At 39.0% G+C, this 19,493-nt stretch overlaps 1 protein-coding gene across 7 annotated transcripts in view; it reads left to right on the forward strand.

Annotated features, from left to right (window-relative positions):
- Positions 1 to 19,493, forward strand: part of atp2b2 (ATPase plasma membrane Ca2+ transporting 2) — a 119,792-nt gene that overhangs the window by 77,600 nt on the left and 22,699 nt on the right. For 6 of the 7 annotated variants that reach the window (XM_035152919.2, XM_035152926.2, XM_035152918.2 and 3 more), the window contains exons 4-12: positions 3,386 to 3,643; positions 4,171 to 4,296; positions 5,562 to 5,687; positions 6,068 to 6,100; positions 8,658 to 8,750; positions 11,091 to 11,132; positions 13,227 to 13,391; positions 14,854 to 15,068; positions 15,545 to 15,787. In XM_035152919.2, the coding sequence (XP_035008810.1) occupies positions 3,386 to 3,643; positions 4,171 to 4,296; positions 5,562 to 5,687; positions 6,068 to 6,100; positions 8,658 to 8,750; positions 11,091 to 11,132; positions 13,227 to 13,391; positions 14,854 to 15,068; positions 15,545 to 15,787 (1,301 nt within the window). The remainder of the gene's footprint in view (positions 1 to 3,385; positions 3,644 to 4,170; positions 4,297 to 5,561; positions 5,688 to 6,067; positions 6,101 to 8,657; positions 8,751 to 11,090; positions 11,133 to 13,226; positions 13,392 to 14,853; positions 15,069 to 15,544; positions 15,788 to 19,493) is intronic. The other variant, XM_035152924.2, reaches the window with a different exon arrangement.

A 19,493-nucleotide genomic window follows, 5' to 3' on the forward strand; every position in this document is an offset into this window, starting at 1 on the left:
GACACACTTACACCTTTATATATGCAAACACACTTTTTAATTGGTGAGGCAGGTCACACGTTGTTTGTGACCTGCCTCAAGAGGTCGAGTGAGCGTAGGGCTAATTTGTGTGTGTGTGTGTGTGTGTGTGTGTGTGTGTGTGTGTGTGTGTGTGTGTGTGTGTGTGTGCGTGTGTGTGTGTCTGCGTGCGTGCACATTATGAATGTGTTAAATGTGTGTATGAAAAGCACCGGTAAGGTTAATGAAGTGTTGAGTAGAAAAATAACCTTGAGCTCCCAGAGCCCATACATCAGCCCTGTGAGCTGTGAAACAGGAAATGAAGACAGAGACTATAATGAGCTGCTGAGTCAGCAACATCAGTCATTGCTCCCAACATTATCATAGTAATGGAATTCAGTTACCCTGACAAAGAGGCCAGTCATCATTTTTAAGAGGTTTAAACACTGGGGAAGGAAGGACCAGGTTTGTCAATCAAATTGTTTTAATATTAGTTAATTTTGTAGTTTGTAGTTTTTCACCGGACTTAGCCTTTTTCCTGTGCGTCTTCTGAGCCATGTTGAGTTACGATCAAGCTCTTTGCATCAACAAATCCAAATAAAGCAGAGAGGTACCAAAGGAATCATTATGCTAATAACTGCGTCCGTCTACAGACCCATAATCAAGCTTCCCTTTAACTGCCGGCATAAAAAAGGTGCCGATATGCAAGTCTCTTCTCATATTTGAAATACATGAATACATATGAATCTAAATCAGCACATAAACTCCTGCGGATATGAATAGATGTGAATAACAGAGCGATTCAGAAAGATATGAATGATTACCATCAGCATACTCACCGAAATGGATGTATGAGTGTGTTTCAGAGGAGAGAAGGACATGAGGCCATAAGGGTGTAAGGAGGTTTAACATACAGTGAAGCAAAAAAATCCCAAGTAATATGTTATACAATATTTGTCATAATTAATTATGTTATTATTCAAAGTTTTTTTTTATTCGAGCCATAACTGAATTTGAAAGAAAAGCATCAACAATAATAATGATCATAAATGGAGTGCTATTCTTTTTCAGTCCAATAATCTAGTATAATCTAACATTTATGCTAAAAATGGGTTGTTGCTGTTAAAGAGCTTTGACAAGGATGAGCACTAAGGCAGGATACATCTGCAACTGACTTTTCTGTCTTGAAAATTAGATAATGATACTAGAAATTTGACCAAACGACAAATGAAATATTACAGGAATTTAGTCGTAATTTTAGGCTACACAACATTTTTGAAGGGGGATATCAAAAGATCAGCCTGTTCCTGTGGTAAAACGAGGAAAGTGAAGCATCTTGGTATTTTATACTTTAGTATCGCTTTCACAAATGATGACATGTGTAATCTTTTGACGCAGACTTTGAGGACATTGTTTCTGTTCAGAGGGAATGGCTGGTATTGGTCTAGTGTTATTAATTTAACAGTTAAGAGATTATAAATCCTATAAATGTGATAATATACTCAAAATAATGAAACAATATTCAAAAACCATTAAAGATTGGAGCCTGAAAAAACATTTATGTGCTGTATTGTTTAGATATTGACTCTATACTGATATTGACCAATAATATCGCTGTCTGATGTGTTATTCCGGCCTTACCAAGTGAACATGACAACTTGGACCAACCTTACGCCCACACACCATCCACACGTGCATGTACACAAGCACATATCTCTCACCACTGGTTTACACCTTTATCTATTAATAGTTTTAAAAGATGAGCTCAGTGGTCCAGAAATAGATGGTGGTGGGATGACATCAATCTCATTTACATATGAAACAGCTTGACTACAGTTAAATGAGTAGGGTCTTAATTGGGTCCGAAGCATGCCACAACACAAGAACTAAAAAGTACAGGAGACACTGAAACCAGCAGGGTTTGATCAAGTATCCAAATCAATTAGTTTAACTAACTTTAAAGCTGATAGATATTTATTTATTAATTTACATGTCACCAACTCATTTGTTTGTGTCTTGTTGGCACTTCAGCACCATGGACAGCTACACATTTGCTGCATGATTTAGTGTCCTTCTATGTTTTGTGCACATGCTTGCATTTACATGTCTGTAATACGGAACCACTGACAATCAGAACCACAGACAGCTTTGATACTGTTATTGTTATAATACTATGATATCATTACTGTTGCTGTGCTGCAGTAGCTAAACAGGACTGGCTGAACTCCAAACCGTTTTAACAACTATACTTAAATACAGACTTTTGCATTTTATTATAGATTGACTACATGGAAAACATAAAAAATGCTTAATTTGCAATTTCTGGAAATCTAAATTAAATTTATATGGATATTGTGCTACAAATCTATGAGTATAACATATTTTTTGTCACAATCACAAGGGGATTGACTGATCATAAACTAGAAACAACATATTAATTACATTCAACAAAAAAAACAATGTATATGTAAAGAATTTTAAGTTTATGTTAGATATCTTGAAGTAGCACAGATTATACCACAATGTGTAACACAGCCATGTCATTAATGTTGCACAGAAACATAAATAAAGAAACACATAGAATAAAATAATATTCAGTACATTTATTAGATAAATAGATACAATTTACTAGTTTTGTGTATTTCTCTCTTAGTGCTAAACCCCACAATGCATTAGAATGTATTAGTACATGCAGTGTGTATGCAACGGTAGTAGTAGTCTTACAGGAGGATAATCTTTTTGTTACTGCATGCTGTGTATCATATTGATTGGAGCCTCTCTGTAGAGTCCAAATTGCTTCCACAGTCTAGTTGTTGGTTTCATTACACCCTGCAAATGTAATCTTTATAATATGGGGATCTGCACTAGTTCACTTGTGAGCTACAAATTTGTTGTTATTTGTCGTTGTCCAAAGCAAATCACCCCACTCGGGAATTTTTAAGTCCGCTGGCCAAAAGTGGAGAGCACAATCGCTCCCAGGACATTACAAGAGGGAGTAAGAGGTGGACTGGGCACAAGCCTTGTTTCATCCTCAAATATACTCCAGTGCACAGCCAGGGGACAACAGGGCTTCCATTTGAAGTGGATACAATTCAGGGCTCATTACAATTTTTCCCAATTTCTCCAGATCTGCCCTCTAATAGTCCACTCCTCGCACATTTTTCTTCTACATACACACTTGCATACACAGTCGCAGCCGTCTTTGTGCAAAGTGGGAGCTTTGATTACATCTCTGTGTATCTTTTATTATTAATCTTAATATTTTACAAATTCTGTATGACATTTGCAAGCACTAGAAAACCTCTATGAGCATATATAAAAACACACGTGTGTATGACATCTATATATTTTTCCTCTTCACCTTGCTGTCCCTGTTATCAAACTGCAGACTGTGGCGCAGCGGCAGGGGGGGGCGAGGACGAGGGCGAGGCGGAAGCTGGCTGGATGGAGGGTGCGGCCATCCTGTTGTCTGTGGTGTGTGTGGTGCTGGTTACCGCCTTCAATGACTGGTCGAAGGAGAAGCAGTTCCGTGGGCTGCAGAACCGCATCGAGCAGGAGCAGAAGTTCCAGGTGGTCCGCGGCAGCCAGGTTATACAGCTGCCTGTGGCTGACATAGTGGTGGGGGATATCGCTCAGATCAAATATGGTAGGTATGAGGGGATTGTCACATTGGTTGGATGTGTTAGAGTTAACTCACCTCATTTCATACTGTAAGGGAGGTCAACTCGAATAGCAAATGTCTTCTTGGTGTAGATTTATTGTTCAGAGAGATTTGAAACAAAAACCATTAAATATTTGTTTGGACATTCCCTGTGACTTTTGACTGACTGTCGATTGTTCTGTTATTTCCATGGTTCCAGCCGAGGGATTCAGGTTATTTTCGCCTAAAGCAAATAAAATATCAAAGCTACATTTTAGCATTAAAGTACAGTGTGTGTTGAGGTAACATCACTTTAACACTGTAACACCCCACTATTACATTGGTTTGTTTTGTGTGTTTAAGCTATGTGCTTGTCTCTGTACTAACGTACACATCCTCTCAATTATCTATCCTGAATGACGTTAACTCAAACCTATGTTAAGTCTCTTATTTTGAATAGTTGGTTTTTTCTCAACAATTTAGTTTCTATTAAATCCAGATATGCAATGAATCCACTGTCTCTGTTGCTGCAGGTGATCTGCTTCCAGCTGATGGTGTGTTGATCCAGGGCAATGACCTGAAGATCGATGAGTCATCACTGACCGGAGAGTCAGACCACGTGAAGAAGGAAGCGAACAGGGACCCCATGCTGTTGTCTGGTAGGATGCCAGCAGAGGCTCTCTCTTGATGTAGATGAGATACTGTCACTGTCGTGTTTTCGTACAAACTATATTGATTTGCTAAGGAGAAAGGGACAAAAGGCAGAGGTGGTCAACTTTGACACTGTCTATACTTTTCCTCTTCTATGATATTGTTATCTCCTTTGTGAAAGTGGCTTATTTCTGACTTTTAACTAATTTAGTTTAATGTTATTGATTTCCATTCATTGCTTTCAATTGAATGACAGAAATATCCTGTTGTACATGTTTCTGTAGAGGATTCAGAATAATTGGTTTATAATCATTTCAGTCGACAGCCTCAGGAAAATGTTTGAAGTTGTTATAATATTCAAGTTTTTTTTTTCTACCTCCTTTTACAGAACTATTGTAAAAAAAAAAAAATAATCAAATCAAATAACAGGCAGTACCTCAGACAGAAAACAAAAAGTCTTTAATTATAATCTGAATATAAATGCAGACGACACTACCGCCTGCCTGGAAGTCACTGTTTTTTAATCTAGTTTTCACCTTTTTATTGCTTCAGTATTTGCTGCAGCAGTGTCAACAGAATTTGCAGCTGTATGATTCTTAGAAATAACGAATATCACTGGTACCAGAAACGTTGGTTAATCTGTTCTCACATCTTTGTTTTTTTTTTCCTGTGGATAATTCGCTGTGTGCCTTTTTGCTGCCTCCTTTAATTAGTCTCTTATTCACGCTCATCGACTCGCTTTGGCAAAGGTTAATCGTTTTCTATGTGTGTACTGTACATATTCACATACACAATGTTGTGTAGCCTGCAAGTGTTTGCACACTGACACAATTGTTTTACCTGACTGCGGCGCTCAACTCCATCACGTTAATTTTAGAATATAACAGTAAATGAAGATGTCGACTTTGGGGTTTATTAATGTTTGTTTAAAGTGTTGGAATTGTCACTCTTTTCCGCTGCTCCTCAGTTTTCAATCAATCTAGCAGGACAATATGTATGTTTATAAAATGTATGTACGATGAAACTGGAACACAGTGACCTAACAAACACACCTAGGAATATTTTCATAATGTCATCCTCAATATGGAGTCGTTCTATAGTCAGAGTCAGAGCAGGGTGCAGACCACTGCTGACGTCAACTTTCACTAACAGAAAGTTCACAATCTTGATGGAGGTGCAAAGAAGGTTATTTTTAAGCAAGCAGAAGATATTTCTACTCTAGCTGTAACATATTATTATTATTATTATTAAATATTCTCTCGCCTGTTCCCAGGGACTCATGTGATGGAGGGGTCAGGGCGCATGGTGGTGACTGCCGTCGGTGAGAACTCTCAGACTGGCATCATCTTCACGCTGCTGGGGGCCAGCACAGAAGAAGAAGAGAAGAAAGAAAAGAAAGGTAAGATGATTATATCATTAATTTATCATCTTATTAATATTTGCAGATAGAGTTTTTCTGCAGTTGCTTCTCTAACTACTGAGGCAATTAGTTTTTCAGACATACAAGCTTTTACTAACTATGTACAGTCAATGCATGTTAGGCCTGTTTTTAAGGATTCATAAAGGTTATAAACAACAATGAATCAATGACCACCTGCTTAAACTCACATTTCAACTCTATGCAGTTTATTGTACATAATGAGGCCTCTGTGCACAACAGTCGTTGCTGCATGTGTATAAATACTGTATGAAATGAGTGATGCTGGTACAGTTGTGATCTGCAGTGTCCAGCATCAGGTGCATCATTGTTCTTCCTCTCTTTATCATTCCCCCTTGAAGATCGGGCAGCGGAAGACGGACACCGGAATACAGGTAGAGTATCACCTTGCTATGACCTCTGGGAGTGATACTTGATCCTTTAGATCTCACCCCCCTGATGTTTCCCCCCGATAAACCACCCTGACGCTTCACTCCTGTTCCTTTAGCCAAGCACCCTTTCCTTCAGTTTCAATTCCTCACTTAAAAAGAGAAGCCTCATCATAACCACAACACTGCATCTTTTTAAGTGCTGACAGATGACACATTTCACAAAGCATAATCCTCTCCTGCTATAACACGCTGTGCTTTCATCTAACTAACTAGCTAAAGCATTCAACGCCGGCCTGTTTCATAGACGTGTTGAATGCCATGAATAGAGAAAGGCTGTCAGACTCATTTTATTGCTGCACAACAGAACAATGACAGGAGAGCGACAGCCTTGCAGGTGTACAGCACACGTACCAGCAATACAGAGTAAAGTAGAAAGTATAAGCTTCATTAAGATGCATATTACATTAGGTACATTTACTTCTGTCGTGATTTGAGGCCCCTGTTACCTGTGCCTCTTTGGACAGCTGTGAAGCTTGCGTGGATATCACACTGTATGTTGTGTTTCAGAACTGTCTCACTACACGACGCAACAGTAAACATGTCACCCTCTGTGAAAAATACTTTCTTCCTCCAATCTTAACAGGAACAAAAACTGTATCTCTTCACGTTTGGACTTGTACCGTAATTGTTTCCCTAGGAATTCGGACACCACTCGCTATGTCATCAGCAGCCGACCAACTTTATTAAAGTGACAAACATTATAATAGTCATACATCTGACAACTGCAGGACAAACAGAACAGATTAATCTATTGATCAATACACAGTCAGTCACCACATCTACATGAGCTATTTCAATGTAACGTAAGTTCTGTCCATAGTTCTGACCCCTTCATTTGTTTTAAGGGGTTAAAATACACTACAGTTGTACATAAATTTCTGTTAATATCCAACAAGAAAAACTACCATACAATTTCCTTTAATACTTCCTTTAATAATAACTAATCTTATCTGATCTTAAACGGATTAATTTCAAGTTACATTGAGATTATATAAATATAACTTATTTATTCTTATTTAACTTATTCATAACTTTATTTTTCAGATATATTTTTTGATGAAACAATGCTCACATAAGAAATACCAGCAAAGTTGCTGCTGGGTTGTTTCATTAGAGAACGCAATAGTTTGAGAAAATAAATCATCGAATTGTGATAAAACTTCTGAACTGCTATAATTTGGTGTGTTTTTGTGAACAATGAAGCAAAAATACCAGAAAGAGCCGAAGAAGAATCCAAGCAAAACAGAATCTTTCATTCCATTTCTTTTTTTTTCATTGATTACAGTTTTTTTTTTAAAGACATGCAAGATCCATTCTGGGTTTTTGAAAAATAAAAATAAATAATTTAACTACAAAACTTCTCAAAAAAATGTCTTGCGCCCCCAACTTAACTAGTTGGCACATGTGTATTTCCTTAACTAATACCCAAGTGTGATACGAAGGTAACTGCACTTGCTTGAGGTTCTTGTTTAGTGATGATCAGTGAATTCACACTGGTCAGAGATGACATGTTGAAAGATGAGTGAAAGAGGCCATCTGCCAAACTGGAGTATCCATCAGGAAACAGAGGGGTGGTCTGCGTCACCACCTGCAGCCTTGAAATACCATCTCATGCAGCTTAACTCCCACTCACACCCTTATTCATGTGACCATCACAACTCACATGAGGCTATGTGGGTCAACAACTAGGTGTTAACAACTTCCCAAACAATGAAATACCTGCGACTCCCCACAGTTAGACCTAAAGAATAGTTTCAGATGAGGATGGAAATGTCTTACAGGACCTCAAGCACATTCAGTTTCCTGTGTATCACACTTGAAAATGCCAAGACCTGGATTTCTGAGAATCCTCATTTCCCTGCCTAATATGTGAGCCCTTTTACATTTTTTGTTGTTACATCGGATAGTTAATTTTTAAAATTGTTATGTAACAAAAGTTTTAACATATTTATTTCACATATTTTGCTGAAATCATGATTTTGTGATGCTAAAAGCTTTAACACTAATAACATGGTTGAAATTAACTTCTCACTGTGTGACAGTAAAATGACAATAAATTCAATCAATACATATTATGACTGAGGTCAAATACAATATTAGCACCACTGATACAGACTTTTATACAGTACACTGAAACAAAAATGTGTCTTGTTGAACCAATTTACCGTAGTTTTTTTTTTATTATTCAAAGCTCTGGCTTCTGTTGTATCATTTTCCATGTTATGATCAGATTTCATGTTTTATGTTTGTCCAATGTTTGTATATTAACATTTCCTAAAGCTTGTGAGTTAGGTAAATATAATAACAGTTACATACACAAATAAATGCACACATTTTAGCCTTCACACACAGTCTACACATGCTGAATTTATTAAATGTGCTATAACCATGTTATTTCTGTTCATTGTCCTGTGTGTGCATATGCGTGCGTGTGTGTGTGTTGTGTGTGGGCGCTTGTGTGTGTTTGTTTTGTTCATTCACGTTCGACCCTCATGGCTAGACTGCTCCCATCCCCCTATCCACCCTATCGCAACTATAGCCACGGATGGGGCTGCAGGCATTAATGCCCCTGGCAGTGGCAGCCTAATTAATGGTAGGTTGACCAACCATCTGATCTTTGATGTCTCTCTGTCGTGACCTCTGACTCCTTCTACCTTCACCTTTCTCCCGCTGCCTCCTACCATGGGCGCTCACCCTCTGCTCTACCTTCTCTCTCATGTGTTGGACTCCTTTGTATCAATCCTGCCAGTGCATGTCCTCTTTATTTGTATAAATTAGTCTATTGTTTTTCCCCCTCTCTCTATGCTATTGTTGATATTTTAATGCTTTCAATCAAGTTGGAAAAATCTGTAACGACTTAGACTATTGCTCCAAATAAAAGCCTTTATTAGGTGAAAATAGTAAAAGTGGTGGAAACCTTATACAACTTGATATATTCCTTTATAAAATACAGAGTTTGTGAAGAATTTGGTGTCTTCAAAGAAGTTGTTTGACAATTCATTGGATTTACCAATCATCCACACTGTCTCCTGGCTAAGTAAAAGGCCAGCACATAATCTCCACATGTTGGTTTTACACTTGGATTTTGTACAGATCAGAGAAGAGCAAGCAAGATATACTGTTTTTTTTACTGAGCTTTAGATGTGTTGTTAGGCAGCTTTTTTTAATCATTTCACAGCATCCAGTGAGCTGTTTTACCTTCTTTCCACTCATTTATGCTAAGCTAAGCTAACTGGCTGCTGGCTGAAGCTTCATACTGAGAATGGTATTTAACCTCTCATCTGAAAAGAAAGTTGACCCACAATAAAGAATGACCCTGAATAAGTAAAAACAAAATATCTGTTACGTAGGTTCAGATTTCTGACCGTAAACAAGATGCCACTTGAATAGTGAGGGTAAAATCCTACTGTAGGGCCATCTCCCTCAGTTTGGGGTCCTCTGAGATTACTTAGTGCAAATCCTTCATTTCTGTTTTAGCTGGACGGGATGCCAAAAGATTAACTTCAGTCATTGTTGCACTGGGCTCTCTCTTATCCTCGTCTCCTTGGAGAGCAGCCCCAAAGTGTTTGTACTCAAGGCAGGAAGGGGCGTGATTTGCATTGTAATGGTGACCTTGTGCTGTCCTGGGCTGGAATGGAGCGATTTGTCATCTTCAGCTTTATTTTGACTCTGGGGAATTGGCTTATGTGGACGTGGAGGTGAAACGAGGCATTTCTGTTCCCCACAATATTCATGCAGAAGATTCCGTGGAAATCTGCTCTTCTGGCTCCACCTGAATAATTATCTTTCGGCGTTTTAAGTTTAAAGCACTGAAATGTGGATTCTGTGCAATTTATAGCCTCCTTACCACTGAGACAAACAGTGCATATCTCTGTAATTATAGCCTGGGAAGATAATGGGATCAACACTGCAGTGTATAATAAATGCTCTCTTAATTGTAATGTCTTATTTTGTAAACACAATGTGTGTACATTTGATTTAAAAGCGCAAACATCAAAGAAGAATGTTAAGTATTGTATTAGACTACAAAGAAGATAAAGAATACTGCTTGATTTTAGTATACTTCTTGTATAAGCAGAATTCATGCGCATAACCACAATTACTGTCCCCAAAGTTAGATTTAGATTTTCCTCCAGTTGTTCTTATGTAACTTCACCACGTGGGCGTCTCGCTTTCTCTCTCTTCTCTCTCTCTCTCTCTCTCTCTCTCTCTCTCTCTCTCTCTCTCTCTCTCTCTGGTCACTATATCGTTCAGATCTCCAGTCTGCTGCCCTCTGAGTGTGTGATCTTGCATGTGCCGTCTGAATTCTCCTCTAATGCATGCCGTCTCTCGTATTTGTGTGTGTGTGCGGGTTTGGGGTGTGCTCTCCCTCACTGTCAGTGTTCGGTGCAAATGCTGCATCTATGTCTTGAAATCCCATTTTATACCCTGACGATTTGTCACTGATATTTGATAATATGTGTGGAATTACCTGTGCTCACAATGTGCGTCTTTCAAATCAGAATATGAATAGATTATCAGCAGAAAGTGTGCAGTTTTCCTGATTAGTCTTCTGGATATTCTTTTGTCACACTTTATACTTTGATATCAAAATATTTATATTTCAGAAAGACCCATTAAACATTTTTATTAACTGGTTATTATGCAATGAAATAAAGTCCATTAAATCCTTATTTAAATTTGCACACTACAGTTTATTTTATGAACCCCTTGCTGCTAGTTATAGCTGCTAGTTACATTACATCACTTACATACCATGAGCCTTTCTATGTGACTGTCGCGGTGACGCGGTATTAAAAGTCATTTTCCTGTCTCCTGTCTGTGATTCTTTGGCTCTCACTGTCTGTTTGTGTGTTGTCTCTGTGCTGATGATTTGTTGACTTGTCTGCCTTGGTTATTTTTGTCGTTACTGTCTTGTATGTCTCCATCATAGGTAAAATGCAAGATGGCAATATGGAGAGCAACCAGATAAAAGGTAATCAAACCATATCGTTCACTCTCTCCTCTCCTGCCTCTTCCACCTCCTCCTCCTCCTCCTCTTCCTCCTCCTCCCTCCTCCTCCCTCTTCTTCTCATCTTTTCCCTTCTATGGTGTGTGATGTAAGCTCTGGGTCAAATGCAGGTGGAAAATCCTGTGGTACTTTATTTATTTAAGCCTACTTTTTTGTTCTAAACAAAGGATTGTGCTCTGCTAATTCTAGTGTTGGAAGGACTGAGACCTTTTATTTGACCCAGGTTTTACTTGCAGTCATATTAGGTTAGAAACTGCTCTTCACTGTCTGTCAGCGATGTATTGTCCCTGGTCTGTTGTTCTGTTGTTGTTCGTGTCGTGTTGTCGACTTGTCTTGTTCTCTCAAAGAGAACAACTTGTTCCTCAACTAGTGTATCAACTCAGACTTCCATTTTCCATCCAAGTTACCCCAAACTGTCCTTTTAGTTCTCTCCCTATAGATATATACCACATTCCCTGGTTTCCCCTGTATACTGTTCACGAAACCTTATGACATAATTGGTCTGGGATTAAATAGATGCTGTGTTATTTATGATGGTGTCCTTTAGGGGCATAACTTTAGTTTAAACAATCTAAAGTAAAAAAACTAACAAAGAAGAAATATATTCCTTGAAATTTTTGATTTGTGAATTGTTAGCATTCTTACCATTTAAATTTGTTTTATTTTATCAACAGGTGTATGAGTATCTAAAAGTGTATTTAAGTCTAAGCATTCATGTCATGTCAAAATACACTGATTAGCCGAAACTTTATGACCACCCCTGGCTAATATGGTGTTGGTCCAAAACATGTTTCGGCTCATTGGTGAATCTTTCCTCTGTTAAAACAAAAGCATAGTGAGGTGGAATAATAGAAACAAGATGAAAAATGTAAGGTTTCACCAAAGCAAAACAAAGCAGTGAATGGGACAAATGAACATAATGCAGCTTTTAGGAGATGAGCCTTCGTCCTGAGTGTCTTTTACTTTGAGCAGATTTCTGTGTGTCTGGTGTTACGGAGGAGGAAAAACAAAAGGCACAGCCAGAGAGTTTGACAAATGCTCTACATTAAAAGGTTTTTCACAAGCATCAAACACGTGCATTATTGTGATTGGGTAACTGGCCTGGAATGATTCCTGGTAATGGGTTACATTAACAAAGAAGCACTGCGCTGTGTGGGCGTGCGTGTGTTTGTGTTTGTGTGTGTGTGTGTGTGTGTGTGTGTGTGTGTGTGTGTGTGTGTGCGTGTGTGTGTGTGTGTTAGATCGAGACAGAGTGAGGTAATTTAGGATCTACTTCCAGTTTTTTTTTACAGAAGACCTTGTTTCTACAGCATAAAGCAAATAAAATATCAATTACTCTTCAGAGTGATTAAAAGTAAGTAATGTATCAATCATGTGCTTTAGAAAATGATCTTTAACAGCCGTTTGGATTTGGACAATTTGACAGGTGAAAAATGTGTAAGCCATTTTGATTAAGTCGATTTTTAAAGCAGGTAACTGTCGACAGGCTTATTGTGTTTTGTGTCCTTCCTCATGATGAGACGGTTTGTTTCAGTGAAATGTGAGATCACATATGATTCATGTACATTAGTATGTGCTTTTCAATTATTATTTAATTATTAAGCAGGCTTTTTACAAACCTAAGTAATCTGTGAACATGACATATCCCTTGGATGGAGGACTACTAAATTATTCATCACTTAGTGTATATATGTGGTTGTGATGATATGATAGCACAACTGTTAAGAATCATATTGCTTCACTTTACTATAGCATATAAGACCTTTATTACTATACTTTCTTTACGCTTGATGGTTCACAGTCCATTGGATTTTACCAAGAAGGCAATCTTAAGACCAAAAATAGACACTCCTCATTTTTTATGTATCTAAGGTTTAAACATACCAATACTTTAATCTTTTTATGGGACCTCAAGCTATTTTTTCTCATTTTAAGTTCTGTATAACCAAGTGTATCACCTGGGTGTCACAGCCTGGCTCCCTCTTCCCCCTCATTTCTTCGGTTTAATCTCCATTTCTAACAATGCTGCTTTCTGTATTTTTTCTGTGGTGATTACAGTTAAGAAGCAGGACGGAGCAGCTGCCATGGAGATGCAGCCTCTGAAGAGTGCTGAAGGCGGAGAGACCGAAGAAAAAGAGAAGAAGAAGCCGTCCGTCTCGAAGAAGGAGAAGTCCGTGCTGCAGGGGAAGTTGACCAAACTGGCTGTCCAGATTGGGAAAGCAGGTACAGCAAAGTCCACATGGACAAGTCCATCACTCAGTCAGGCAGTTAAATCAGGGACAACAAGGTAATGATCCTTCACCCTGTCCATCAAAGCAAGATATTGCACAAAGGCAAGACTCACTTCTTAGGCCACTTATAGCAGTAAGAGCAGGTAGGAAATTATTAAACATAAGAACCTGTGCACTTCATTTTTCTAAATGACTCGCCTTCAAGGAAATTGCTGAGTCATTGTCATGGGAACAACTGCAGCTTTCAGCTGTCGTCAAAACCTTTTATCATCAATTGTCATTTAGTTTAAAGTCATTTTTGTCAGAAGATTTCTTACACACTTACAAAAGAGATAGATTTGTACCAGTAAGTAGTTTTAGCAACAGATGCAAATGTTCCCACATTGTGGGTTTCATCCCAGCAGCAACATAGTGGGATTATTGTTAAACAAATGTTATCCCGGCAATGCAAAGGTTTCCTGACCAGTCTGGAGAATTCACGATTCTTTAAAGTTGAATTTCAAAATCTTACGTGACTGCTGTCAAAGGAGTTCAAAGAACCTGGAATAAAGCAGCTTTTTTCTTATTTCACTTGAGCTGTTATATCCGGCTGCTGGTCTGAGTGACGGAATGGGGACGTGGCGTCAGAACAATGATATACCATGGCTGGATTAGTGTACGAGCAGCACTGTAAGATCATATGTTGTTCCAGTGAGAGTGGTAGAAAATATTTGGACTTGATACACTTACAGAGTCGTGACCTTCTAGCATATATGTCAGGTTTTATTTACTGTATTTTACTGTGGCTCTTCTGATCTGAATCTACCTGAAGCAAACTATCATTAGCACATAATGATTTTTTCCCCCACACGCTGGCATGTAGTTAAGCCCACAAATATTAGTTTTAGACATTTGACAATAGAAGGATTTTTGATATGTGGTTATGGTCACCCACAAGCAAGCACACTCTAAGATGATTGTAAGTGAGACCTTATTAAAGATTAATGCAGTCTAATAGAACAGCCCTGCAATAACTTCTATGTTAATGAAAGTTAGAATGCTATAAGATTTAGAGAGGTGTTGAATCAATTTTATGATAATTTTGGAGGTGCTCTTACCGTCACTTATTGATAATTCCAGGTCATTAGAAAATATCCCATTCAAAAAATAAGCACCTATGGAATAGCACATTGTTTATTGTATGATGTTACATTCCTTTTCATGGATGTTACAATATGAATTAGGATAGGGTTAGAGTTGGTCTCTGGATGTGACACTAATCAAATCAACAGACAAATTTCCCCATGTGTATCAACAAAGTGTAAAATAAAGTGAAACTCCTCTTAGACTTAGTCTCTTGAGTATCAGACACTCCCTCCAGCAGTTTCCAATTAGAACATGTTGTTTGTTGCATGTTTCACTTTTATCTTATATCAGTAGTTTTTCTTGGCTGACACCTGTTGTATCTTTCCCAGGTTTGCTCATGTCGGCCATCACGGTCATCATCCTGGTCCTGTACTTTGCCATCGACAACTTTGTATTGCAGAAGCTCCAGTGGTTGCCAGAGTGCACTCCCATTTACATCCAGTACTTTGTCAAGTTCTTCATCATCGGTGTCACTGTGTTGGTGGTGGCCGTGCCGGAGGGGCTGCCGCTGGCCGTCACCATTTCCCTAGCGTATTCTGTCAAGGTGAACAATGTCAGACACTGCACTTACACTGTGGTGCCGTTGTACCCCAGTAAGGGCATGTATGCATTTTTAATGGTTCTCTGAGCTTTAGTTTAATATATTTTCAACAAAACTTTAGCAGTAGCTTAAAAGGGGGATATCACAGATTTTTTTATGATGGTGTTTATTCTTTTATGGTATTTTCTCTTAATTTAATTTAACTTTTTTGTGTAAATGTCAGTACCAGAGTGAAAATTTTGATTTGCTTGAATACATGAGGATTCAGTTTAGTTAATTCCTGCATTGTGTTAACACACTTATCGATTCACAGACACTTAAACATATTATACAAGCACAAACATCCCACTTCTTGTATTTGTCTTCATTTATATCCACTGAAGTTCAAGCAGTGCAAGTGTGTACTGGGCTTATTAAGACATTTACAACATTTTTAGGTGCAAATATGTCCCAATCATCATGCTGTTTCCTACCAACAGAAAATGATGAAAGACAACAACCTGGTGCGTCACCTGGATGCGTGCGAAACGATGGGCAACGCCACCGCTATCTGCTCTGACAAGACAGGCACGCTGACCACCAACCGCATGACGGTCGTGCAGTGTTACGTTGCAGATGTGCACCACAAATTAATCCCAGACCCTGGACTTCTGCCCCCCAAAACACTCGACATACTGGTCAATTCCATCGCAATCAACAGCGCCTATACCACCAAGATACTGGTAAGCCATCTGTGATGGGAGCCACTGTTGAACAAAACTCGATTTCTGATGCCTTGTAAATGAACTGACATAATATTATAGCAGGAAATATTTTCACTTATTTATCACATACAAAATCCGAATTAGTCTTTCTTATTTAAGTTTAAACACCACATATTAATATCACATGTGGGACTCTCTATGAACCCATGTCTGTATTTTTAAGATTTTCCATTAGAGTAAAACTTGTATAGCCAAGACTTAGATCTCAGCTGGGTGTGAGTGGGTGTCACCATATGATGAGATCAGCCCGGATACAGTGAGACAGTTCTGCAGTGCTTTCTTCTTGGCTGAGCAGGCAGTCGGTGTCCTTGGCTGCTGCTTTAGATTCATCAAGCATTCACTCAACTTGTCACCTTGAGGACGGTTGTGCATTTTTGTCTTATCTCTTATTCAGAGCGTAGCCGACTGTAATTGAATCCAATCTGTCTAAGATGGTCCCTTGTTTACAGTGAATTCATCAAAGGGAAGTTTTCCCTGAGCCATTTAGACCTACATGTAGTAAGAGAGAGAGAGATAGATAGATGTATAGATAGATGTATAGATAGATGTATAGATAGATGTATAGATAGATGGATAGATGTATAGATAGATGTATAGATAGATGTATAGATGTATAGATAGATAGATAGATAGATAGATAGATAGATAGATAGATAGATAGATAGATAGATAGATAGATAGATAGATAGATAGATGGTGTGCACGTAGACAGACAGAAGGACACGCAGACTTTTGTTATCAGGGAATCTGAAATCTGTTTGAACGGATATTTCTTCAGGCCCCAGATCGAAAGTAGTTTTATCATAATCAAGCGTTTTTACAAACCTATCCTGGAAAGCAAAGATCGCCAAGATAAAGATGTCTTCAGACAGTTGGAGCTCCATGCTTGAGTAATCTTTTCCTGCATGACCATGTGCACTCACCTGCACACAGACACAGACACCATTTGTGCTTGTCTGTGTGTCAGTACCCTTGGAAACCCCTCTGGTGTCTGTTCATTGAAGGCTGACAAACTGACAAATGCCCTTACTTGCATAATATAGCCGAGCAGGTTGGACATCTGCGTTTGAAGGATCCCACAGATTTCCCTCTCTACCCCTCAAGGCACAATCGCAGTGTTGGAGTATTGGTGAAGACAGAGTGTGCTACAGATTCTAGTTCTAACTTGAACATACAGTCGATACACTCAGGCAGTGCAGTTGCTTTGAAGTTGCCTCAGCTTCCCCCCTTGCCACAGCATTTCTCTACCCAGACGTGCTACATTAACAAGATGTTATCCCGTTTGAGAAACCTGGAGGAATGCTTCGCAGCATTACATCAGACTATTGTACCTCTGCAGCTGCTTAGCTCGACGGAATTAAGCACCGGCAGAGTGAAGCTTAGCCTGGGTGGATTAAATGGCACCTTTAGTCTGTTTTAATCTCTTCATTCATAAAAGAAGTTACCTCATTCCACTAAGGTGGAAGTTAAACTCAGGGTAAACTTCAAATGATATTACCTACAGTAATGTGCTAAGCACTTCACTACCTGACTTCATCACTGTTATACACATATACAGTAAATACACAGGGATTTATTGCATAAATATAATATGAAACATCAGATTTAGTACATAAATAGTGAGTAGTAGTGTTGGCAGGAATGTGTTTATTTACTGAGGGCTCTTATTAGCATGAAGGAAAGCAGCCCAGTGAAAGCGAGATGATTAAGGGCAGATATACAGTAATTAGGGAATGAGATGAACTCAAAGCAGGATGCAAAAGGGAAAATTCTGAAGAATATTTAGCGCATCTCTTCCTTCCTCCCTCCCTCCCTCCCCCGACCACCCCCACTCCCTCAGCGCCACTCCTGCAGTATGCTGGCTGGTGTGTTCTTATATAAGAGGCCAATCCTGTGGGATGCCCGGATGGCTATGGGATTCTTTGATGGCCACCACACAAAGGCACAAAGGCAAAGAGGCAGGCTTTGATACCTATATCAGTCGCCCACCGCCTCTCTGGCTTCATCATACAGCCACGGGTGTAACTCTGCCTCTTCTGTCAGCACATACAGACTCTAAAGTGGAGAAAGCTTCTGCTCAAGGGAGGAATTCACACACACTTACCGAACCCTGCACACATACAGTATATGCACCCTCACACGTATCGTACACACGTGCACATGCTCATAGATACTTGATTCACAAATACAATTTGAAACCTGAGTGTATAAAAGTATTTTTTTAAGGCTTCAGGTGTTTTTGCAAGTTCTAGTATTTATAATGTAGCAGATGTTTTTAATGTTTCTTGAACTGTATCGCTGTGCACTTGTATTCTTATATTATGAATATTATACTGGCATAAACGAAGTGCACAAGCAGATCCCAGCAGCCAAATCATGCACGTTACATAGCAACATATCGCTCAGTGACGTCATTTCAAAGGAACATGCATCATCCCCAGTGGCAAGAGCCCCATAGCAAACACTCGCCCCATAGAATAAGCTGTGCTTTCATTCTTTTCTTTTTCTTTCACTTCACATCCTTAGTTTTGACGTTGTCCTTTAGAACTGTGCGTGTGTGTGTGTGTGCTGTGTAAAGTGCAGATGCCAACACACAAATGTCAGCCGTGCACACACATCTGTCATATCTGGCATACTGACACTGTAGGAGGTTCTCAGATCACAGGTGCATGTTCTCACAGCACAGTGGTGTGTGTTTAGCATGGCTGTGTGAATGTCCTGGGAGCTCAGTCTCGTGTTGCTTCAACCACCTGCCCAGGTCATTATTCCGGTTAGTGAGGCACAAACACACAGACACACACACATGGATGGCATCAGTTGTGTAGTGCACATGCTTTTGGGAAATGAGTAAACCGTTTCAATAAAAAAGAAAAAGAAAGATTCAACAGGGTGTTTCAGATGTTGAAATATAGACGTAATTCTGTTAAATCCGAAAAATCCCATGTGTTGATCTACAATGAGCAATTTGTAGTTTTTAATTCAAATAAACGGCTTCATTTGTTTTCCGTAGTGATTGTGTAGTGAGCTTGTGGTGTAATTTGGCTTTGGCTCAGTGTTTTTGTCATCTGGACATAGTGTACTTGTTTGCACATGGAGGAGAGATGAGTGTCTTGGATGACTTTAGCTCAAAGCTCCCATGTGTCCCCATGTTTGGAACATTTTTGGCCACGGACGTCCACAACAAACCTATGTCCAAATGTCTCTTCTCCTCTCCTCTCCTCTCTTCTTTTCCTTTCTCTTCTCCTCTCTTCTCCTCTCCTCATCACATCAGAATGACAATGCTTTGATGTTTAAACGGCACAAATCATAATGGGCTCCTTGCATTTCCCTCACACATGACATGGTAGATTTCATGCTTTCATTGTTGTGTTATGTTGCACATCAAAGATTAATTTGGAGCGTGAGGTCAGTGATAATGCCGCTGATCAGATTTAAGATTACTTTATAAAAAAATACAGTGAACAAAATGAGCCAGGGACTCATGTGCGACTGACATTTTATAGTTATTTTTTGTAGTGTTTAGCAGATCACCATGGTTGTTGTTTTTGCAGCCCTGATAGAAACAACCTTGAAAATACATCAGGAGCTTTACCCATTTGTGACCAAATGCAAGAAATAAACATAATAAAACTGAACTAAGCAGTAACACAGAAGCAGTTAATGT

Source organism: Hippoglossus stenolepis, chromosome 3 (genome assembly GCF_022539355.2).
Source record: "Hippoglossus stenolepis isolate QCI-W04-F060 chromosome 3, HSTE1.2, whole genome shotgun sequence".
Taxonomy (NCBI): domain Eukaryota; kingdom Metazoa; phylum Chordata; class Actinopteri; order Pleuronectiformes; family Pleuronectidae; genus Hippoglossus; species Hippoglossus stenolepis.